At 39.2% G+C, this 26,144-nt stretch overlaps 1 protein-coding gene across 1 annotated transcript in view; it reads right to left on the bottom strand.

The window, feature by feature from the left end:
- The window catches only part of MAPKAPK2 (MAPK activated protein kinase 2), a 71,509-nt gene that overhangs the window by 5,897 nt on the left and 39,468 nt on the right, over window positions 1–26,144 (bottom strand). Inside the window, exons 2-6 of the mRNA XM_081946345.1 lie at window positions 10,712–10,851; window positions 8,086–8,150; window positions 4,206–4,285; window positions 2,733–2,859; window positions 49–124 (exon numbers count right to left, since the gene is read on the bottom strand). Of these exons, the coding sequence (XP_081802471.1) occupies window positions 49–124; window positions 2,733–2,859; window positions 4,206–4,285; window positions 8,086–8,150; window positions 10,712–10,851 (488 nt within the window). The remainder of the gene's footprint in view (window positions 1–48; window positions 125–2,732; window positions 2,860–4,205; window positions 4,286–8,085; window positions 8,151–10,711; window positions 10,852–26,144) is intronic.

Below are 26,144 nucleotides of genomic sequence, written 5' to 3'. Positions count from 1 at the left end.
TAGAGACCAGAAAATTCAAAGTGATTCCAAGTAAGCCAAGCTACTTACAAAATATACATGATGACACCAAGGGACCACATATCACAAGATTTGTCATATTTCTCTGGGCCTAGTACTTCTGGAGCTAAAGGGGAAAACAAATGGAGATTTAACTGAATGTGAGTCTCTATTCTGCTGTGCATCCACAAATGAGGCAACATTTGTGAAGTAGAGAAGACAGAGAGCAGAAAGATGTATCACAGGAAATAGCCATTATACTGCATGAGTGCTAATTATTTTTTTCATCTACAAAACCTGAATAAGCATTCCTGTTTTGGTAGCTTAACCCATAACCACAGACCTGCAGTCATAGTAACCGCAACAGTTTTCCAAAATGTTCAGAACACCCCTATTTTTAGAAATGGACCATTCCGGTTGCGAATTGCTTTTGTTTTCCCACCAATAAAAATGTATGCAGCATCGCACGTGCGTCAGCTGTTTGGTGCTTTCTGTAGCAGCATTTGAATTTGAGTTTCGGTCATTTTGACTGCAGATCTTTGTTAGTGTATTTCTTTTTATAATGTTGGGGCCAAGCTTTCCACCAAAAGGAATGCAATTTGTTGATCCAAACTTTGAATAAACTGTTCTATATTGGTATGGAGAAGCAGAGAGTGATCTGATGGAAGTGGAATCAGACTGGGATGAAAATTTTGTAATGGACCATGAGGAACACAATTGAGAAGAAGAATGAGTCAAATATCAAAGGAGAAGTTCTCAAGAACTTCCTATAACCAGAGAGCAAGGAGAAAGATCTGAGAGTCTTTCACCATCTTACTATAGCTGATACTAAAGAATAAGAAAGGTGGTGGGAACATTAGAGAAAGGAATGTCTCAGTCCTTTATTTCCTCATGTGAGAGGATTTTTCCCTTGCCACCTGTAGCTCTGAAAACTGGACACAAGCTCCAAACACCCTTTTTGTTGAAATAGCAGAAAATTACCACTTAACACAGCAATAGACCACCAGGCTGTGTTTTATGAAGAAAAGGAGTATGCTAATTCTGAAGAAAAGGCTGACATTATTACACCATTATGGCAGGTAAAAAGCAGCACTAGAAGAGCAAAGTATGACATGGCAGGATAATGAAAGAAATATTTTATTTTAACAAGAGTATAGCATTCAGGCTATTACAAAAGAACAAATTGTCTGTTTAGGAACTTATAACCCCTGGCACTGTGCCTGGAAAACCCTTGCTCCAGTATTTGCAATTTGGACACAATTTATCGGCACAAACTATCCATTCAGTTGCTGGGAACGCCAACCTCACTGAGAGTGACTGATAAATACAATTTGAAAGTTTGCCAGCAAAAGATCATTAAGGTCACACAAAAAGATTTAAAAGTTGCATAAGTCATTTTGTAACTGAGTTGGATGTCACTTCACATTCTTTTAGAACTAAATCAACAGGATGGTTAAGATATTTCACATAATTTGTATATACACGCATTGTCTTTATTTATTTATTTATAGATTTAGAAACTTACATTTTTTCCCCTTAAGAAAGCAAGCTTGTTTAAATTGGACATTGCAAGTAGAATTTCTACAGACTACTCCTCATATTAGGAAGCAGAAATGTCAAAAGAATTTAAATAGTCCCCCTAGGTGGAATAAACTAATTGAAACACATCTTCTGGATCTGTCAGTAAAACTGGCTTCAGTTCTGCCCATGTTGAAAACAGAAATGCAAACATCCTAAGCATGTTTGTTCACCCAATCAGCTATCGGTAAAACTAGATGGATTAAATCTACTAATGGATAGTTTGGCCCATTTTTGCACGAAAAGGGATATATTTCATTTTTGATTAGCACACTGGCAATCTCATTCCAAAATTAAAGTGTACTCAGAATAAATAAGTAAGTAAGTAGAATGTGGCAATACTCAGATTTGATTTCATTCTGCTCATGTTTAAATATGCTGAAATTAAAACTAAAGAATATTACTTAACTTTTACTAATATTAACACGTTCCATATATTTAATATGTTTATGTTTTTAATGCCCGGGCAACTTCTGAAGCAGCTACTTCCACAACTTTCAAGGAATGCAGAGATACTTTGCTGCCACCCAACGGTTGTCTGGAGATTTACAACCCAAATTTTGTAGCCTTAGGAATTATGCATCAGACCCTATGAAATGCTGCCTTGTATTCTTGAACATTTTGATTCTTGTTCTATCTCAGTTATTTTCAGAACTCACGAGCAATATGTATGTCCATCACCATCCCTCTAAAGATACAGATAGTCTTCAACTTACAACCACTCATTTAGTGACTGTGAAGTTACAGTGGGACTGAAAAACATAGCCTCTCACAATTTGTCACACTTATGACTGTTGCAGCATCTCCATCATCACAAGATCAAAATTTGAACGTTTGGCAACTGGCTCATATTTATGACGATTGCAATGTCCCAGAGTCATGTGATCAGCTTTTAAGGCCTTCTGAGAATCAAAGTCAATAGGGAAGCCAGATTCACTTATTAACTTAACAACTGCAGTGATTCACTTAACAACTGTGGAAAGAAAAGTCGTAAAATGGGGCAAAACTCACTTAACAACTGTCTTGCTTAGGAACAGAAATTTTGTGCTCAATTGAGGTCATATAGTGAGCATTACCTGTAATTGCAGAAGCCTGTAAGATTCAATATCAAAAAAGGATTGTGTTCACAAATTACCCCTTGTAGTAAGGTTACTTACCCACATAGTACGGTGTATAGCATGGTGTAGCTAGGGAATTATGTGTTGTGGTTTCTTTAGCAAAACCAAAGTCTGTAAGTTTTAATACAGCATTAGGCCTTTTTGAGGTATATAGAAGGTTTTCTGGCTGCAAGACATAAAAAGATAAAGTCCTTAATCAAAGGTATCTTCTATATCAATTTCTAAAATTTGCTCCAATCATAGAAGATAAAAAGAGTCCACCACATAAAATCATGTAATACTATTTTCCTGTGTAATTTCATTCAAAATAATTGTATTCAAAATAATTCCTAGGATTTATTTATATAATAATTTTATAGGCCACTTCATATGCATGGCTAAATCTGTAGTTGATTTCAGATCCTCTAAATCAGGGTGTCAAAGTCAAGGCCCAGGGGCTGGATCCGGTCTGTGGGAGGCTTAGATCTGGCTTGTGGGGTCGCCCTGGAAACAGCAAAGGACCAGCCCACAGTGCCTCTGCCAGTGAAAACAGGAGTTCCAGAGGGCTGCGTGAAGCCCTCCACAGCTCTGTTTTTGAGGGCGCAGAGTTGTGTGAAGCCATCCCAGCTGAAAATGGCGTTTGCGAGGGCCTCAGGTGGCACTCCAGAGTTCTGTTTTCACTGGCAGAGGGTTGCAGGATGCTGTCACAGCAGAAAATGGAGCTTGCAAGCTTGTTTTCGCTGGCAGAGTTCCCGGGCCACCACAGGCGCCCCTGACAAGAGTGACATCGAGCTGGTCACACTCACCCTGGCCACACCCACATTGGCCATCCAAGATCAAACACAACCCTGATGCGGCCCTCAATGAAATCGAGTTTGACACCCCTGCTCTAAATCAATCCCTTAAATTGTTCTTACTCTTTTACTCTGCCAACAATTAAACGGTTAGAGTAAATTAGAGTAAGAACAACCTTTTTTAAAAAAATAGAACATTTATTGCTTGACTTCATTTATGTACTGTACACTCACAGTCAAGAGGCCATCCCTCATCAGCAGTTAGCCATATCATAACTTAAAAAACCACTTAAAATAGAACAATAATAAGAACAATCAGTAAATGAAAACAGCAAGATTATAAAAGAAAGGCTATAGCACAATAGCAAGCAAAAATATTGGGAGCAAAGTAAAATAATTCAACAGGTATGTTAAAAGGGCTGAAGAAAGGATTTTGCCTGATCCTACAATGACATAAAATTAAGGCAGATATATCCTTCAAAGGAGAATGTTGTATAAACAGAGTGTCACTGATTTTAAAAAGTCCCGACTAAGGTTGTAACCTGTCTAAACTCAGAACATTCATCATGCACAAAGAGCCCTTATAATCTGCCAGTTTAATTTTTTTAAAAAAAAAAAATCTCATAGTTCAAGCATACTGCATTAAATAAAGCCTCTTTTTGTTTGTGGAGATAAATGCATTTAAGAAAAAGCTTTGAAAATGATCAGTTATATTGCATAGGTCTAAGATAATACATACCTTAACATCCCGGTGTGCAATGTTGATAGAGTGTAAATACTGAATGGCTTCTCCAATACTTTTCATTATTTCAGAAGCCTCTGAAGGAGATGAGAGAGCGAGAGAGACTCCATTATTCTCAGTAATCAAACAGGCAAAAAATTTCACATCTGAATTAAAGATCACAAGGACACTGCATTTCTGTATTAGGTTAAGATTCAGAGCATAATCAAATCTAACATGGCTACAACTTGCCCAATGTGCATTTATATTATATTTCTCTCTTCCCTTTTATAACATGGTTCTTCTGTCCTAATGGTATAAATTACTTTTTTCAAAACTGTTGTTCACATCACAGGGTGAGATCGACTGTCTATCCTGGCCTATAGGATTTAATGATGTCATATTTAAGGGACTGATCTAGAGGATCTGAAATTTACATCTCACTGAAAATACCACCCCATAGCTTACCTCTTCAATTCTATTTTAGGATACCAACCATGGTGTTTAGGCTGGAAAATTACTGTATGTTCAACATCTGTTCAGAATCTCAATAATTTAATTTTTTTTAAAAAAATCAGGTTTGAAATTGTTAATTTGAAAGCTTCTACATCCCATAGATCAACATCTGTTCAGAATCTCAATAATTTAATTTTTTTTAAAAAAAAAAACAGGTTTGAAATTGTTAATTTGAAAGCTTCTACATCCCATAGAGCAGGGGTGTCCAAACTTGGGAACTTTAAGACTTGTGGACTTCAACTCCCAGAATTCCCCAGCCAGCCATGCTGGCTGGGGAATTCTGGGAGTTGAAGTCCACAAGTCTTAAAGTTCCCAAGTTTGGACACCCCTGCCATAGATGAAGATGATGTTAAGGGAGACTTTGATGGGCTTTACTGGAGGAATGGGGCTGTTTTCAAAAAAAGTCACTGACATTGCTAACTGTAAAAAGGAGGGCACAATTCAAGTCTAATAAAGGACTTAGGTTAATCTGAGGGAAATGGGCTGTTAAAAATATAAAATATAAATAAATAGATACGGTTTTGGGAGAAAAATCCTGATGGAGAAGTTAGAATGCAGTATTGCAAGGTAACTCTACCCATTGCCAGAGTTTGATTCTGACCGGCTCAAGGCTGACTCAGCCTTCCATCCTTCTGAGGTCAGTAAAATGAGGACCCAGATTGTTGGGGGCAGTATGCTGACTCTGTAAACTGCTCAGAGAGGGCTATAAAGCACTGTGAAGTGGTATATAAGTCTAAGTGCTATTACTAAGTGCTATTAAATTAACCAATTCCATTGTATTTAAGTTCAATGACAATAAAGATTATGCTTATACTTATACTGTTGCTATTCATTGCCAACACCAGTTTTAAGCAACAGAATGACAAACTATACCTCAAGCACTATCAAAAAGACTACATCAAATATATTATGTAATAGGAAATCTAGATACAGATTATTTAAAAAAGACCATGAATTACTCATGTAATTACTGATGTATATAGCTGCCCTAGTAAGATGCGACCTGGAGAATATACAGGATAATATTAATGTAAGAAGCATTAACTAATATGAAAATATATCTGAGGAAATGTAAGAATAGGTATAGTACTGGAAAAATACTGGAAAGTATTCATAAGATTTCAAAGAGGAAATAATCCAAGTAGCTTTTAGATCAAAAGATCAAGACAGAAGATTCCTGAAGTCACAGGAACACACAATAGTTGAAAGCAGAACTTTAACATCAAGCAAGAAAGGCCAAGACATACATACATACATACATACATACATACATACATACATACATACATACATACATAGTCATAGAGAAAAAGACTATAGGTTTTATGGATGAGATGATAGAATAACAAAAATGAGCCCCTCTCCAAGGGAGATGGGTGATTAAGAAGTATGAAATGTAAATAAACAAAAAATATTTAAGGAGAGAGAAGATATTCAGTACAGTCCCCACCAGAAAACAGATAATGGACTGTCAAAACACTACAAAAACACTAGATGCAAATGAAAAGAGGTCTAGAGATTGGGGGAAATTGTGTGAGAGAGAGGAGGGAGGGGAGGGAGGAAGGGAGGTACGGCAGGGGAGACAGAGAGAGAAAGAGAGAGAAAGAGGGAGGGAGAAGAGAGAGAGGGTATGTGTCAAATGTCAAATGAAGAGAAGTCTCACACAAGACATAGTTAAAATAGAATTGATAATGAAAAATAAATGGAAGATATTTCTTTGATTTGACCCAAACTTTGATTGCCTTTATCATACCAGAATGTGGAATATATTAAAGCTATTAGGTGGGTCCAAACACCTGATTATTACAATGAATGAAAAACTGATACAGGAACTGAAGAAACAGTGTAATTTGGAGTAAAAAGGATATGAAACAAGGATCTATATTGTCACCATATATTTTTAAGTTCTATATTTTTGGAAAGGGTAACTGCTGGAATCAAACTGGAGGCTAAAACTCTAACAGTCTGAGATGTGCTGAAAATATTTTTCTAGCAAAAATTTAAAAAGACTAAAAAGACCTCATTATGAAATTAAAACTGCACAGTGAAAAGCAGATTAATGTTAAGTATTTAAAAAATGCTGTCAACAGGCATGCTCAATAAACTTACAGTTGGTGGTCAAGAAGTGGATAGTTTTGTTTTCTTGGACTTAGATAAAGATGGGCAGAGCGCTGGAGAGGTAAAGAGGAGATTAGTGCTATGGAAGAGGGACATAATAAACAGACAAAAACATGAAGGATTAGAATATGTCCCTGATAATAGAGATCAGAATAGTTAAAGTAATGCGTTTTCCAATGGTAATGAAAACTTGGGAGACGGAAAAAGAGCAAGAGAAAGAAGATAGATTGTGAAATTTGGAAGTTACAAAAGAGTTCCATGGGCAGCAGAAAGAATCAACCAACCAACCTAGAACAGTTACAGACTGACCACTCCTTTGAAAAGGTTATTAGTAGTAGTAGTATGGCATTGCTACATTAGCCAGGAGACTACAATGCTAATGAAGATTAATAGTTTGGCTGCCAATTTACTAGCTCTGCTGTGGTACATGCTTGTGCGCTTCCCAAGGTGCGCCACAGGAGGGCGAGCTAACTTTGCACCAAAAAAAAAAGACTAGTGGCTCTTCCTTCAATGTCATGCAAGGTCCCCTCCTACACAAGATCCACCTCACAAATGGCCATCGCAACCAGGAAGGTTCAGAGACGGCAAGAATCTGACTACCTGCACAAAGCACCAGCTCATTTCCCTGCTCAAGTGTTCCTATTTATCTACTTGCTCAGGACATGCTTTCGAACTACTAGGTAGGCAGAAGTTGAGGCAAGTGATGGGAGCTCACCCCACCACAGGGTGCTAGGGCTCAAACTGCTGGAGCAAAGACCATCTCCAGTGTCATTAAGCCACCATGCCGCCTTTGAAAAGATGATCAGCAAGAAAAAAACCTCTTATATTTTAGGCTTATCAGACTGGAAAAAGCAATTAGGCTGGCAGGGTTTAGGAAACTAGAAAAAGGGAAAGACTATGGATAAGGTAGACAGACAGGATCAAAGACATTGTGGGTAAGTTACTGGAAAAGCTATGGTGTTATTTCTGGAGACAAATTGAAGCATTCATCATCCTATCACCAGAGTCTGGGCCAAATTCAGTAGCACTTGACTAACTAGCTAACTATTGATACATTACGAGATCAAGAAAAATAAAGAACACAGTAGATTTAGTAGCCTAAAGTTTATTCAAGCCTGTTTGAAATAATTGTTTGGAGACCCCTTGGAAGAATTAGGCTAGGTACATTTTGCAAGAAGTCTTTTTCAATAGTGCTCTTGCTAAAGGGTAGCAGAATATGAACATCTGTATGAAGCTTGAAGAAATCTATTCTAACCCTTCGTACCTCTTTCTGTGAAAGCTTGGTCTCCTCTATCTTGAATTCGACTGAAGAGTTCCCCTCCATCCAAGCTGAAATTCATAAACAAATTTAGTTATGATAACAAGTGCTGTCTCAACCCAAAACTATAAACACATTTCTATCACCTCCGAGCCTTCAAGTACTCAGATCTTCAGAATATCGTTCCTTTTAAGAAAATTGGGCATTGCAGGAGATTGGCTGATTACACTGAAGCACTAAACTAGCAATGTCCAACTTGGCAGCTTTAAGACTTTTACACTTCAACTCCCAGAATTCCCCAGCCACAATGTGAAACAGCCACTATGGGAATCATAAAACATACTTTTCAAACTATAGTGGCTGAAATCAGGCATTCCTGCTAAGCAAAATCAAACTATAAAATCTTGTGGTTACATAAAAAATGTTAACTCAGTCACTGTCTCAATATTCAGATAATTGTGTTCATTGGTTAAAGAAGAAACAGCAGAGTTTTATATCAAGTTACACTAACACATCAGGTGTGAGGCAGTCCACCAAAAAACAATACCTCCTCTATAATAAATACAGGTTATTAGAGGTGACACAAGACAATTATTGTCTCAACAGTAAATATGTTAATTGTCCTAATCAAATCAAAGCATGTATAAATGCCAGTGTTAAAGGAATTGATCAGTAATGCAGCAACTACAAAGATTAAAATATATAGCCATTGAGAATATATTCCACAACATAATTACTCCTAAAACCAAGAAATGGATTTCTACCCACATTCAAGGCCCCAGGACCAGGCATGGGGCCAGATCTTTAAGGATTTGCTTCCTTAATAAACCGTTCAAAAAAATTGCTTACAGCAGTAAAATCCACCCTGGGATGTATATTTGGTACTTGGAAAGGCACCTAAAATTTACAACCTCCAAATGAAAGAATGAGAAAGTTTCTCATTTTAAGCAGCTTTCTCTTAAATGTTGCAGCTATTGGAAGGTCAGATGATCCAGTTACTAAGACAGATAGTGGCTAACAGCATCCAGAGGTCCCGCGGGATTCTTGGAAGTAGAAATACTTTGGAATGGCCAGTGGCAAGGTAGAACTCAGTATACAAGTGTGCTAAGTCTGCAAAGATTAAATACTCTGATAGTGACTCTGCATTCACAAAAATACTAGCATAAGTAAATTATAGACAAAATTATTACAATAAATAATATTTTTTTCAAGCAAGGTTCTTTATTTTTGACACAATTCATTTACTCAATATTGGTACTTGCAAAAGTCTCAAAATTTCAGTGATGCACTGATGCCAACCATTCTATTTGGGTGGAGGGACCTAGAATCTCTTCCAATGCTTAAAAACTGGGCAGAAGCATTTCCCACCAATTGAAAGGAGATGGAGATCAAAATTCTCTCTCTCTTCAGCCCACACTTGCTCTCACACAAACCTGTCTGTCTTCCTGACTATGCTCAATGGCCAGCATGAAGCTAGGCACAGAGGAAAGGATCCAAGACCCGCTATCTGTGTGGAGGTATGTAGAATGGAGTTGTCCCAAAGGTGTTTTTAAGAGGCAACTGGACTCTTTTTTTTTCTTTGAAGATATTTAGCATCTCATCCAAGAAGCTTCTTAAGACTGGATGGAAGGATTTATATTCCTTGCAGACATCTCGTCATTTGCATTCTTTCAGAGAGTCATTGAGGCCACTTTGGGGTTTGTCTGTGTCCTCAAAGTCACCTGAGTAGTGCAAATGGGTGTGGATCCTTCTTGGAACTGCCATTCCCCACCATCCAGTCAGAGCTGAAGAAGTTTCTTGGATGAGAAACGAAACTGCACCTTTGGAACAACCATGACCTGGATGACTGAGAATCTCCATAGACAAGTAGAATGGAGTTAGCACTTTGCTGCAGCCCACATGGGTAAGTAGAAAATGAAAGAAGCAAATTATTCTGAATCATTCCATATCCTCTTACCCCTGTCCTTCTCTTTCAGGTCTTATTATACCACCAATTCCCTCTTCCTCTTTCAGCTAGAGGATGCTTATTTGCTTAAACTGCAATGTGCTCAAGTTTAAAATAATATGTCCTGTTTTTTTAAAAAAAATCTTATTTCTATATTTAAATTATGACTTAAATTGACTGGATGCTTTAATTTACCTTTGAGTATGAGATGGGACTACCTTTAGAAACTGCCCAGAAAATTCAGCTGATCCAAAAAGTTGCAAAAGTGCTAACATAATCACTTAGCGATGAATACATTATCTGGTCCTTGAAAGGTAGAATTTAACTTCTGTTATCTTTATGAGCCTGATTCAACAAGTTCCCCCTGGTTATGTAACCCTGAGTGGCGAAGGCTAAATAATATGAAAAACCATATTCTTCCTATCCAGCTATGCTGTTTACAAACCCTTTATCTTACATCAGGGGTGTCCAAACTTGGGAACTTTAAGACTTGTGGACTTCAACTCCCAGAATTCTGGGAGCTGAAGTCCACAAGTCTTAAAGTTCCCAAGTTTGGACACCCCTGTCTTACATGCTTTGTTTTGGCCTAAGGCAAACGGCATAAGGCAATTTTTTTAAAAAGAAGATCTCCATGGACAGGAAGGGCACCAAGATGCCTCACTCCCCCTACCAATAAATGACACTCACCATTCCATAACTATCAGGAGACATTTTCGACCCTGGTAAAGATTTTCATAGACATCCATGATCTTCACAATATGGGAGCACTGAGATGCTCTCCAGTGGAGTTCAACTTCTCTTCGAGCTTTTGGACAATCTTGCAACATCTAGAAAGGAAAGAGAAGAAAGATGGATTTCTCCCTTAATTTGGGAAGCACCTTTGAGAGCATATTTGGTCAACATTAATCACTAACAATAGGATACTGCAGATTAGAATCTCAACCGCTTTACCAATTGGGAACTAGATTTCACATGGCCTACCATAAGAACACATTCGTTAAAAATGAATGATTCACTATTTTTACACATCTGCTACTTCCAAGTACTTCCTTTGCATTCCTGTAATAGATAGGGCAATTTTTCCCCCGTTTGTTCTTTGGTTTGTGGTTATTAAGGGTTTTAAGGCCCTTTCCTAAATTCACGTCCTGGATAGATATTTCTCATTTTGTGATAAGTTGACACAATCAAAACCTTCAAAATCACTTTAAGGGCTTCACAAAAAGAAACTAAATTACGAAATATTTTGAGCCTTTTAAAAAGGTCTCAGCTCATAAAAAAGCAGACACATGTGCCCTCTAGTGGTGGACAATTATAACCTATAGCAGTGATGGTGAACATTTTTCTGCTTGGGTGTATCACATGTGTGCACGTCCTTTTAGCACCCGAGCAGAAAAACGTTTGCCATCATTGCTATAGGTTATAATTGTCCACCACTAGAGGGCACATGTGTTTGCTTTATTATGAACTGAGACCTTTTTAAAAAGAGAAATCAGCTGAACAGGAATAAATCTGGCAGATATGAAAACAGGCCCAGGCTCCTGCAGCTTTGTTACATAAATTAATCCTGATGAAATTCCTAATGGTAATTCTAAACCCGAATCTTCTGTGATTAGTTTAATTTGTATTAAGCACAGACAAATTAAAGCTTTCTTTGCATCCATTCCTCTAAGAAGAAAGAGAGGAGGGGGAAGCCAGAATGCAAGGGATAACTTTCTCTATAGCTTGATACTAGATCAGGGATGTCAAACTCAAGGCCCGCAGGGTGCTTAGATCTGTGCATGGCCCTCCCGAGCTCCATTTTCGCTGCAGGAGGCCATTGCAGTTGAAAAGGAACGCAAGAGTCCATTTTCATTGGCAGAGCACTCAGGCACCGAGGAGTGACATCGAGTTGGTCACACCCACCCTGGTCCCCCAAGGTCAAACACAACCCTGATGTGGCCCTCAATGAAATCAAGTTTGAGACCCCTATACTAGACCTTCACAAGTGTGAGTTTGGTGTAGTGATTAAGACATTAGGCTAGATGTCAGTTGAGTGACCTTGGGCCAGTCCTATGAAGGAGGCAATGCAATACAATACAATACAATACAATACAATACAATACAATACAATACAATACAATACAATACCAGAGTTGGAAGGGATCTTGGAGGTCTTCTAGTCCAACCCCCTGCCTAGGCAGGAAACCCTATACCGTTTCAGACAAATGGCTATCCCACATCTTCTTAAAGACTTCCAGTGTTGGGGCATTCACAACTTCTGGAGGCAACCTGTTCCACTGATTAATTGTTCTCACTGTCAGGAAATTTCTCCTCAGTTCTAAGTTGCTTCTCTCCTTGATTAGTTTCCACCCATTGCTTCTTGTTCTACACTCAGGTGCCTTGGAGAACAGTTTGATTCCCTCTACTTTGTGACAACCCCTGAGATATTGAAACACTCCTATCATGTCTCCCCTAGTCCTTCTTTTCATTAAATTAGACATATCCAGTTTCTGCAACCTTTCTTCATATGTTTTAGTCTCCAGTCCCCCAATCATCTTTGCTGCTCTTCTCTGCACTCTTTCTAGAGTCTCCACATCTTTTCTATATTGTGGCAACCAAAACTGAATGCAGTATTCCAAGTGTGGCCTTCACATGATCTTGATTTTATCCCTTTGTTTATGTAGCCTAGAACTGTGTTGGCTTCACACTGCTGGCTCATATTTAAATGGTTGTCCACTAGGACTCCAAGATCCCTCTCACAGTTACCACTATTGAGCAAGGTACCACCTATACCAGGCATGTCCAAAGTGCGGCCCGGGGGCCAAATGTGGCCCTTTTTCAAATTTCAAGCAGCCCGCAGCCTCTTCTCCCCACTGGAGTTATTTGTTTAGTCTTTCATAAAATACCGTATTTTTCGAAGTATAAAGATGCATCTTTTTCCCCTCAAAAAAGAGGCTAAAAATCTGGGTGCATCTTATACACTGAATACAGCATTTTTTGCCTCCCAAAACTCTGCCCCCTTCACCAAAATGGCTGTGCATAGCCTTTAGGAGGTTTTCAGAGTGCTCCTGGGGGCTGTGGAGGGCATAAATGAGCAAAAAACGGGCCATTTTTTGCTCAACTTTGCCCCCCCCCCAGCCCCCAGGAGCACTCTAGAAGCCTCTTAAAGGCTATTCATGCCCTTTTTTTAAAAAGGCCCATTTTCGTGGGAAAGTGCAAAAACTTTTTTTTTAATTTGCCTCTTCAAAATCTTGGTGCGTCTTATACTCCGAAAAATACGGTAGTTAATTCGCATTTAATGTTAAGGGTTCAAAGAATGTCAGGCTGAATGATCGGCCCCACACATTTTCACCTCACCAAATCTGGCCCTCCTCGCAAAAAGTTTGGACACCCCTGACCTATACTGTACCTGTGCATTTCGTTTTTCTTGCCTAAATGTAGAATCTTACTTTTTTCACCATTGAATTTAATTTTATTAGATAGTGCCCAATGTTCAAGTTTGTCAAGATCCTTCTGTATCTTAAGCCTATCTTCTGGAGTGTTGGCTATTCCTGCCAGCTTGGTGTCATCTGTAAATTTGATGAGTTCCCCATTTATTCCCTCATCCAAATCATTGATGAAGATGCTGAAGAATACTGGGCCTAAAACAGAGCCTTGGGGTACTCCACTGTATACTCCCCTCCATATAAATGCATGTCCACTGAGGATTTCTGAAAAACCTTGCCAAAAAAATGCAGGGACTTGTCCTGGCAGTCTCTGAGAATTGGACATGATTGATCAAGAAGGGGAAAGAATCAGCAGTAACTGAATATTGGAAGAGAGATTCCCACTTTCCAGATTTCACTTGTTATGCCACCACTAAGTATTGCTTCCAGAATTTTAAAATAAAATTCTTCTGTTCTACAAAGAATTGAAGATTCTTGCAACTTCAAAAGATAAACATGTAAACAAAGGGAAGCTGTAATGGTTTCATTTAACCAAAAATCTCTTTTTATACTTACGTAAATATAATTGTATTAATTGGCCTAACTGTTCCCATGTAGTGTTAATATGACATCTGGACTACTTTAAAATTAGCCTTCAGTATTTAAAGGGAAATGGTAGACAGTTCCTGTTCTGTACACGTTGCTTTTAAAAGTTATCAAACGCACATTACAAGAGTAGGCTTAAAGTGGAGGAAATTCCAGACTCAGAAGGCTGAAAAATTGTGTGGGATACTTTAATAAATACTGTAGAGATGTTGTGCTTATACTGACATAAGATCCATAGAACTTCTGGATCTTTTTGAAGCATTTCTAGCCACACATTTACAAACTCCTTCCTAAATATGACACAGAGACAGCAAAAACAAATGATAAAATGATGCAAAACTTTAATGATGCAAAATAGAAATAGTCACCACACAACTATGGGAAGAACTGTGAACAAAATTGATACATAATGTTTTACCGATAGTATACAACTCCACCAATAATCTCCAAAATAGATAAATCATACAATAACAATGTTGGAAATGTCATGGAGCAGAAGGAACATTTTATCACATGGGGTAGACACATAACCAAATTCAGGCAAGAACGATTCTTATATATACAATACATTATTACACATAAAGCAAATACAAATACTTACAATGTGGTTTCTAAGGGGGCCTACGTTTTATAAATATCATGGTCAAGGTACAAAAAAAGGAGAAAGTGTCAACTTTTTTTCAATCTTCTGTTAAGTTTTTTTTCTTTTTTTCTAATATGCATAGACAGCAACAAATAAATATAGAGTGGAGAACTTAGTGCTAAATATTAAGCTTAAGACAAAAACCTTTATTAAGTAACATAAAAATTATGGTTTTTGCAGCTGTTTATCAACCCCATACTGGTTGTGAATACATGATTTAAGCCACTTTATATTTTAGAAATCATAGTATTGATACATTTTCCCCTTATTTTGAAAAGTTTCTATTATATAAATTGAACTCAAAAAAATCACACACACTCTTAGATTGTAATGAATATAATCAACAGACAGGAAATCATCCCAATACAAAGCCAATTGTGCCACCTGGTGGCAAAAGTTCATCCATAAATTAATAATCCCACATTCTCCTCTTCAAAATGGTATCACTGAGGGGGTCCACACTGAATACCCTTCCTGAGATTCATTCAGTAATCCTGAGTTTTCATTATTTCTCAAGTCTGAGTGATCATTAATTTAAAAAGAAATTAAATATGAAAGCTGCCATGAGTTATTTCAGGGATAAAAAAGACTTATTTTAAAAATCCAATTTTCAAAAAGATAACTATAGTCAAATTTTTAGCTTGTAGTTAGAATAGAAAAATGATAATGAAAATTCTTGCTGGATTAGACAGAAATCTTACAGTGTGGCAACCTTTTTCCATGCTGGCCATGTTACTGGTAAGAGCAATGAGGGCAACTTCAGCCTCCTAACACTGTTGTCCAACAAACTGCTATTCTGATAAGTGGCTCCTGGGAGCTTTAGTTACTACAACCTTGCCTAACCCCCTTAATTCCCAAATACAGCCAACCAAATTGGCAGTCATCATTACATCTGGTAGACACAAACGCTGTCATTCTAACTATGTTCTGCCTGAGTTATTTTTCTTGGTCCCAAATCTTTCTATAATGGTATGTGAGAATGACTTTGGAAAATGAAAGGAAGAGCTGCAAACTATGCAACCATAAGCCAACAGAACAAAAGGGACATGGGAAGCATTTCAGAAAGGGGAGAAATGCTTTCACACTTGGAAGATTGCCTTACTGTAACCCTACAATAAAGTTGGTGCTAATTTAACTCATGGTTTGTGCTTCTTATCTGGACTACCTTGAAGTGGCTTCGCTTCACACTTTTGGCATCTTTGACTGACACTCAGTTGTTGCTATCAGAGGAAAATGTTTTCTCTTCAAATCTTATCTTCCTAGTGAAATCATTCTAAAATCCTGCAGTATATTCCTTGCTGGTCATTCAATTTCCCCAGATTATAACGTTTCCTCACAAAGGAATTCTTCTATCCCCCTGAAATCTTTTAGCTAACTTTTTCATTGGGATTCCTTTGGCCACCGTAGAATGCAAGAGCACAAAGCACAGAATTCCATCTGTGAAAATTTCACTTGAAAGACATGACCTCTGTCCAAGCTATGATGAGAATTGTAATCCAACATAAACGGGGTGGCACTAGATGAGAAAAATTAAAATATTAAATATACGCCTCTTTGTAACACAGACTTTTTTCAGATTGTTTACAAGAGAGATATTCTACTGCTTAATACTAAATCATGGCTTTCCTATTTCATAGGAAATGTTTATCAACCTAGCAAATCCTCCACCATTTATCTATGTGCAGCTAACAGCTGCCACCTTTGGGAATAAAACTTGTTAATTAGTGTAAACTGTGCCTGCTCATATAGACATAACATTGAGATGTCTACATCTGAAACTTTCGGGGTGTTTGGTGGAATCTAAATTAGATGCCAACTATAATTGGAATCTAAATTTGGCTTTTTCCATGTTTTTTTTAGCAGAAATCAAGGCAGAACATCCTCCCCCACCCTACCCCCACAGCAAATATAAGCCAATAAACATGCTTGTATCTAATGTTTTCCTGGATGATTGTTTTAAGAGGAACTTTCAATCATGTGATAGTTTCTCCTTCCGCATGGAATTTGTGTCATTTTCAGGCAGGCAGCTATGGTTTAGTATTACAATGCTTCCCTGGCAAAGAAAAACTACTATGTTACCTTAGCAAACTACTGATTTCTAGACTTGGAAATATGTCTCTGGGGTCTAATTCATTTAATTATATGTATACATTGTTTTTAGATATTGATGTTAGCAAGAATAACCTCTCTAACAAAGAACAACATGCTTTACATCAGGGGTGTCCAAACTTGGGAACTTTAAGACTTGTGGACTTGGCTGGCTGGGGAATTCTGGGAGTTGAAGTCCACAAGTCTTAAAGTTCCCAAGTTTGGACACCCCTGCTTTACATAGAAGGGAGAGAAAGAGGCAGAAAGAGAAAGAAGTTCTTACTGGGGAAACACGATAGCCAGCATTTGACTTAAGCTTCTCGGGTCACACAGTCAGGGCTCAAAATAAATCCTGTCTTTCAAGCAGACATCAAAAGAAATACATAATCTCAAACTTGAAAGATTGGGAGAGTTGACTTAATATTATAGCAACATTTGTCACAGGCCGACATGGATGGTTAAAAGTCTACCAAAAGAGTCCCCCAATACTGTGCAAATGTTGCCATCTCATCTCCAAACATGGGAAGCCCGATCAATATATTAACATGTAGCTTCTTTCTGTGGTCCGAGGTATTATCAGGGAATTTCATCTTCTCTAGCACCTGAGCTTAAGTACTTTCTACTAATGTCAAGCTTTCCTGACCATTAGCCAGAAAACTGTCAAAGGGTATTACAGTGTAAAGTTCAAGATATAATACAAATTTCCTTCTACTTAGCCAGCAAATGTGTTTCTGGCCTGTATAATTTCAGACTGTCATGGGCTCATGGTTGTCCTAAATATTCTCCATACCCAAAAAAAATTGAGCATGTCAAAGGAAAGAGTTCTAGACACACCTACAGTATATCACAGAAGTGAGTACACCCTCTCCCATTTTATAAATATTTAAATATATCTTTTCATGTGACAACACTGATGAAATGACACTTGGCTACAATGTAAAGTAGTGAGTATACAGCTTGTATAACAGTGTAAATGTGCTGTGCCCTCAAAATAACGCAACACACAGCCATTAATGTCTAAACTTGTGGCAACAAAAGTGAGTAATTTGATATTCCTAAATGATATTTTTCTTTTTAAAAAAATGTAGAAGCATTTAATCATTTAAATTCCTTCCTACATTTTGACATAATAAACTCAAGGAAAAAACAGGATAAAGCCTTCACCATCTTTGACATCCTCTTCAGGAGTATATTCTTCAAAGACTGTGAAGTACAACTAGTGTTGCCACCTAGAGTAGACCCATGGCAAGATGGGCAGCAACTAAGTTTAACAACATGTTACTATTTATGGTTGTATTTGGGAGGCAACACTAGAAATATGTTTACAATAAACTTTAATTGTAGGATGCATACGGAGAAAATAATATGCAGGGGAAGAATTGGGGTGTGGAAGAACTTCCAAAGCGTGTGACAGATTGTGGGAGTTCTTATCCTAGGTCAGATTCTCCCTGACTACTTTGGTGCCTCCCAATAGGGAAAGCGTTATAATCCAATCAACCCTACCAGCTTCTCTTCCCTTAATTCCATCCAAAACAAGTTTGAAATTCCTTTACCTGATTCATCCCTGGAAGCCTTTCCTACCAAACAAGATCATTAAATTAAACTATACTTTGTATATTGCTAATATTAGAAGAAAGGGACAAATACCAGGGAGTTATTTTGATCAGATGTCTTCTTTGTAAACTTCAATGGAGCATCATAGAAGCATGGATTAGGTCAGCATTTCCCAACCTGATGCCCTCCGGAAGTGTTCGATTCTCACAACAGCTTACACTTCTGAGAATTGCAATTTCAACATACATTTGGAGAAGCTGATGAACCTAATAGTGAAAGCCACATAAAAGGCCTAATCATTTAGCAAACCACTCCCTTCATCCTGCTAAATTGCTACTGCAATTTTTATTTTGCAGTAAATCAAGCTGACGATTTACCAATTATTTAATCAATCAGAGAGTTAGGCAAATGCAATCGCAACTCCCAAATCAACCACTCCAATGTTCTTTTAATCCATGGAGCTCCTCCTCCTGCATTACTTCCATTTCAAACATTATTATTTTCTTATCAATTTATCCCCACACCCTTTCTTCTTCTTGGATTCATCAACATTAGTTTGAAGTCTGATGCAGATTATCTCCAGTTCAGGGCAAAATATAGATACAGAAATTAAAAGGAAATAGCAGAATCAGTTATCTAAGCAATAATATGTGAATGCCTAATAGGTCAGTCAGACTATCTTCTTTCACTCAGCTCTTCTTTGCTGGTTGATTTAGCAGCTGTCAGTACAGGCACAGGTGTGCATCAAGATTCTCCAAGTCCCCTAGTCCACAATGTAAGAATTGGGGGAGGGGAGGAGGAGGGATATCCACAGATAGGACACGTAACATTGCTACCCTTCAGTGTTAAATTCTCAAACATTCAGCTAAAGAAATCGCTTTGCTGAAGGCAGATAAAAGGGCTTCCCTGGAGGCCAGCCTGCCACCAGTGATGCCAGACCCACAAGTCAATGACAGTGTATGGAAAGAATGCAGCACTTGGCAACTGCAGAATGTCTAGGATCAAGTCAGCTACTAGGGTGATCAAGAGAGGAAATGGAGAACTGTGACTGAGGCAGGGCACACTCCAGAAGCTTTAAAAACAGAGGACAAGGAGAGACTCTCATGCCTATGAAGTCACTTGAATTTCAAAGTTCTTCATGGGCCAAACAGGGAGAAATCTTGGCTACGTTTTACAAAGAGAGGGAAGAAAAGAAAAAGTCTTCAGAATCAAGAATATATCAAATAGTCAAAAAAAGCAATATGTAGTGTGGAACAGGATCACAAAGCCCTATTTAGAAACACCAGATACTAAAGGGTATGTGCCCTGCTCTATGCTTAAACAGCAGTACCATACAATACAAATGTTATATTGTATTTAAAAAGGATGGAATGCACATATTCTTGCAGCATTTTTGAAGCCAACTATTTTGATTTTACGTATCATACAGTACTGCACATAGCTGCACAAGTCATAACTTTAAAAAATATATAATTTACACATGCCTTTATTTACTAAATTCATAGCGATTCAAACAATGCTGGCCTGGAGACTTCTAAACGTCTGATGCCATTTAAAGCATATATATTCACCAGTTGTTCAATTAACTGTAGTTATTACATATTGTAATAGGTGGCTCAGTGGCTAAGACGCTGAGCTTGTCAATGGAAAGGTTGGAAGTTTAGCAGTTTGAATCCCTAGCACTGCGTAATGGAGTGAGCTCCCATTACTTGTCCCAGCTTCTGCCAACCTAGCAGTTCGAAAGCATGTAAAAATGCAAGTAGAAAAAATAGGAACAACCTTTGGTGGAAAGGTAATAGTGCTCTGTGCGCCTTTGGCATTTAGTCATGCCAGACATCTTCAGACAGCTCTGGCTGTTTGGCTTTGAAACGGAGATGAGCACTGCCCCCTAGAATCAGGAACGACTAGCACATATGTGCAAGGGGAACCTTTTCCTTTATTACATATTGTGTATCAGTGGTGGGTTCTGGAACCCAGCGCAGCCAGTAGCTGTGCACGGGGCCGGGCGTCTTAGACGGGCACATGTGCTGCGCACCAATGCCATGCAACACCCAGCTGCCCGGTGGAGGTCGCGCAAGCGCTGCATGCTGTGCGAGCATGCGCAATGGGCTGGTTGTGTCATTATAGAACGTGGACCGGCAGATGGGCCAAATGAGCCACCATACCGGTATGGTGGCCGCATCTCCCGGCTACTCCTGGAATGGCCGTACCAGGCCGTACCACCCAGAACCCACCACTGTTGTGTATGGAGGATAAGGTACTATTTTCAGAGTTTTGAGGAATTGTGATTTTAAATATTTTATAGCTTTTCTTAAACTTTTTAATATTTAATTGTATGTAACTACTTTTAACTTAACTGTAATCAAGTGGATTAATTATTTTAATTGCATTTTTAACTTTGGGATTGTTTAAAAATGATTATTTCACATCGTAACTATTATAAATATATATGATTTGAAATCTAAAACAAAGAGAAAAATCTTAAAACATCTGAATTCTGCATGAATTTTCATATGTAATAAACCATTCATTATCGGACATCACACATTAACTGTCTTTTCAGCACATGACTGTATTGTGCATTGAGTTGACATTCTGGAGATGCTTCCCTTAAAACCACACATTCTAAACAGCAATTGGCACATTTAATTGATTGCATGCGAAGAAAATGCTAGAATTATTGAAAGAATTAAATGTTCTCGTAAAAGAAATTAACCTACTAAAAGGAGGAGGAAAAGCAGTAATAAGAGAAGAGTTTATAAATATCGATGCCACATTAAGACAGGGAATGAATTAAATATTTTAGGTAATGCATAGCAAAAAAAATATAAGAGTTATATATTTGCTGTTCTTTATGGTGCCACACCATTGGTGATAGCAATTGCCCACAGATAAGCTGATCTTAACTTCTATAATATAAACTATGTTATTTGAGCCAGACAACAACCACACCAAGTACTTTGCCAACTGTTTTCAAGGTAGTAGTGGTGGTGTTAATGCTGGTGCCAGTCTTGATGTTGTTACTAACAACAGTACTATGACTACTATGTTGACAGTGCTTCCTCCTACTGAAAAAAAAAAACATAGCAGACATATAGGTGACCTCTGGGCAGAATAGTAGAACACAAATCAAAATGAATAAGCAAGCAAATAAATAAATATGGGTGACACTGACAGCCTCCCGCTGTCAGATAGGAAATATGACAAAGTGACTTTATTGTAAGGCTACATTAACAGAATCCTGCAAGATTGAAAGCACAAATCTCCCACTGTCTCTTTTTACCGCTTGATAAGTAAGGGCCAGATCCTTTCTAAACGTCTTTCTCTGCCCATTATTCAGATGTGGGTTCCCCCCTCTCAACTTTTTGTGGTTGTTCCCTAGGGAGCATCTCTTTCCCTTGCCTCCCAAGGTCATTCCCCCATTACACTGTCCTTGGAAGTTACATCCGCCCCCAACTGTCATGATTCCACCGTGTCAATTCAGGAAGATCCTAGATGAGGGGTGTCAAACTTGATTTCATTGTGTTTGACCTTGGGGGACCACAGTGGGCATAGCCACTTGACGTCACACATTTTAGGGGCACCTGTGGTTGCCTGAGAGCTCTGCCAGAGAAAACGGGCTCCCGAGCTCCGTTTTTGGCTGCCACGGCCTCCAGCAACCCTGTGCCAGTGAAACGAAGTTGGGAGGGCCACATCCCAGGCTCTGTTTTCGCTGGAAGAAGCATCGCAGGCCTGTTCTTCACTGTTTCCGGGGCGACCCTGTGGGCCAGATCTAAGTACCCCATGGGCCAGATTTGGCCCTCGGGCCTTGAGTTTACCTCCCCTGTCCTAAATGATCAGAAAGCAGAAAGCAGACAAATGATTAAAATCAAGTGAATATATCTATAGGGACGGAGTGATATGCAGTGTAATGATTGAGAAACAAAAAAGAAGGTTGGAGTCAATCATTTTTAGCTTTACTTTGTTTCAACATTATGATTACAGGTGTCTTAATCATCAACTGCATTTAAACCCCTTTCAAAAATAATTGCTCTGAGGCAGCCTTGTCTATATGATAAACATTCTGTTCCATCAAAAGAATTCTAAATACAATACGGAAACAGGAAACACCAACACTATAAAAAGCAAAGGACATAATAGTCAGAAGAGGATAGAGGAAGTTGCTGCACACCCTCTCATGAACTGCCTGTGAAATCGGGAGATTCCCCATGCCATCAATCCCAAAGTATGGCCTTTGAGTTTCCAGGCCATGTGATTGGGGGGGGAAATCTACCTCTATTAATAGCAGCCATGCTTAACCTTAATACTTGGGCCTTCCACGCTTTTGAAAATTGGATGAGAACCTTCGGCTACATACATTGTTTTCTTTCAGAAATTAGCAACTCTATTCAAATTCCAGCCTATTATGTCTTTTATAAAGGTATATAGGAATGACCTAGGGAGACCTTCAGCCCAGGAAATAGGTCAGTCTGCAGGTCGGGAGACAGCATACAACACATTAAGAAGGAACCCTTCCTACTTTCCCAGAGACTAAAAGAGAGAGGAGGGGAGAAATACTTTACCCTTTACAAGATTCTGTTAATGTAATCTTCAATGAAACAGCGTTAGTTCATCAGGATGTACTTCTTGCCTGGACTACCTTGCAAAGTTGGCATCTTTCAACATATATTAACAGAGAACTAGGATTTATTTTGATCCTTGTGTGGGTTAAGTGTATAGACATCCATATGAATGCTCAGGTGCTTGTAGACATCTCATTTGAGCCAAGGGTCTCCCTGCATTATGCAGCTTTAAAAAAATAGGGAAATATTTAAAAAGGAACGTCCATGGAAAGCGGAACTTCGGTCTCTAGTCTCACCTTTAGTCACAAGAATATCTCCAAGTCCTAATAGTTCTCCCGGCATTTTTTGAAAATAAAAATCGTAGATGACTACAGAGGTTTGCTTCACGTTGTGTTCATCTGCCTATGCTAGGGATGAGGCTGAAAAGACCACAGCAATAGGTTGTGTGTCTTTGCATGAGTTCACCTCCATTATGGTTACTATTGTGAAAGCAAGCAGAAATTCCATGGTAGTCCAATGTGGTTCCAATGTGATCACCGGCTCTAAAATTGTTTATGCCTAGAGCAGTGATGGGGAAAGATTTTGGCACTGAATGCCCAAAACAGAATGCCTGCGCGTCTGTGTGGATCACCAGAAACCCGAAGACCAGCTGGCCAGCATGCATACGCATGCCAGAAACCCAAAGACCAACTAACCAGCACACGCATGCACACCAGCCAGCCGATCTTCGGGTTTCGGGCACTCTGGTGTGCGTGAATACCAGGTGGCTGGTGCGCATGCATGTGCCACAAGAGCATCTGCCGATGGCACACGTGCCCACAGAAAGGGCTGTGTGTGCCACCTCTGGCACGCGTGCCATAGGTTCGCCATCATAGGCCTAGAGTAAGAAATACAAGCATATTTGCTTCTAATAAAGAGACAGATGCAGTACTTCATTAACCAGATTTTGTAATGGAGGGTTGTTTGAATTCTGATATTACCTACAGAGATCTCTTTGATCCCATAGGAAAAAATGCTTAACCTTAATATTTGGCCTTCCACGCTTTTGAAAATTGGATGAGAACCTTCTGCTACATACATTGTTTTCTTTCAGAAATTAGCAACTCTATTCAAATTTCAGCCTATTATGTCTTTTTATAATGGTATATAGGAATGACCTAGGGCAGCGATGGCGAACCTTTTTTGGCTCGCGTGCCACAAGTGGGGGAGCGCAGGGGGGTCATGTGCGGGCGTGCCGCACCCATGATGCAATGCGCGACACCCCAGTGCGCATGCGTGCACAACAGGTGTGACCCCCCCCCCCCATTTTTGCATGCTTTTTCCGCCCTCCCCAGGCTCCAGAGGCTTTATAGGAGCCTGGGGAGGGCGAAAAGAGCCTCCCACGCCCCCCCCGGAGGCCCTCTGGAGACTTCAGAGACCGTCCGGAGGCTTCCCTAAAGCCTTCGGAGCACTCAAAATGATCCTCCGAGCAAACCTACTCGGAGGGACGTTTTAAGCGTTCCAAAGGCTTCAGGGACCGTCCGGAAGCTTCCCTGGCACATTTGGAGGGCTTAAAACAACCCTCCAAAGAAACCGGAAGTCACTTCCAGTTTGCTCGGAGGGTCGTTTTAAGCGTTCCAAAGGCTTCAGGGAAGCCTCCGGACATTCTCTGAAGCCTTCGGAGCACTCAAAACGTTCCCTGAAGCCTTTGGAGCGCTGAAAACGACTCTCCGAGCAAACTGGAAGTCACTTCCAGTTTGCTCGGAGGGTCATTTTAAGCATTCCAAAGGCTTTAGGGAAGCCTCCGGACGGTCTCTGAAGCCTCCAGGGGGCCTCCAGGGGTTCGGGGAAGCTCACCCTCCCCAGGCTCATATAAAGCCTCTGGAGTCTGGAGAGGGCAAAAAATGGCTTTAAAAGGGGTGAAGTCAGCTGGCCAGCGCGCGCATGCACACTGGCCAGCTGACAGGGCAGCGCCTCACGATTCCTGATAAATGGCTCTGCGTGCCACCTGTGGCACGCGTGCCATAGGTTCGCCATCACTGACCTAAGGAGACCTACAGTCCAGGCAATAGCTCAGTCTGCAGTTCGGGGAAAAGCATGCAACACATTAAGAAGGAACCCTCCCTTTAGTTAAAATAGAAACACACTGCACATTTTTTTATTACAATCAGATTCAGTACAAAGATAGTTTCACAATGCCATCACTAGCTAGCTTGATCTTCAGGGAACTCATTTTCAAAACAGCAGTATATCAAAATAACTAACAGGCTGATTATGTCTTGTTAATCCCTTACATAATAATGGTCACCATTAGGGCTTTTATTTCCGTACTTCAGGACTTAATTTAATAATGCCAAAGGCATGGGGCATATTAAGGCTATAAGACTATGCATTGTTTGATGGCAAGCAGGCATCACTGATGTTCTATCATTTTTGTTTAAATTTCTTTCCAACTGCTCCAATAGTTCAGGGGTATGTTACAGTAAAAGCTTTTATTGAATTGATGCTGCCCAAGTGATCTGCATTAATTTTCCTCAACTTTAGCCAAGTTATTGAACGTCAGTTTAATATAAATTCAATCTTACTTGGTCTAGTAAACCAGTATAAATTGTGAACTATGTAATCAAGGATAAGGCCAACAGAAATTCACAGGACATTAGTGGCATTTTTGTGCCACAGAACAAAAAAGAACTACTGCCAGGTTATTAAAGTACTTGTTCCAAATATTATACCCTTGTGCAAATATATACCGTACCTGAACTTTATGATCAGATAAATTGGACCATGATGAATGAGCTTTAGTAACTGTATTAGTTTCTTGCAAAAGTGCATGATCTGTTAGGAGTTTAATATAGAGTAAATTATGTAGAGGAAAAAATCCTAGAACCATAAATACACTGACAGAATTCTTCTTACAGTTAACCAGCAGCTCTGAACCTCTTCTCCATCTGTCATCCACCAAGGCCCCAAGTAATTTTCCTCCCTAGTTCCTAATTTCTGTCCTTTAGCAACGACAAATAGCAAGGGGAAAGTTGTGCTTGAAACTTCTTTCCATTCCTCTAATAAGAAAGACAAAGGAAGCCTGTATTGTGTTACTTTCAGCCTTAAAGAGTAAACAGTTTAGCTGATTTCCAAACAGTGGCAGTAGTACAGAAGGCCTACCAAATCAATCAGCCATCTTAAGCACATTGTCAGCTCCCAGTAGAAAATAAGTCAAACCAGCTCAAGGAGTAAAGTCCCAAGAGTTCTTCTAAATATTCATAGCAAGTTATTGATGGGCCATC

The sequence above is a fragment of the Natrix helvetica genome (genome assembly GCF_964273705.1).
Source record: "Natrix helvetica genome assembly, chromosome: 3".
NCBI classification, from domain to species: Eukaryota; Metazoa; Chordata; class Lepidosauria; order Squamata; family Natricidae; genus Natrix; species Natrix helvetica.
Note: the sequence above shows the minus strand (reverse complement) of the source record. Positions and strands in the feature narration are given on the sequence as shown.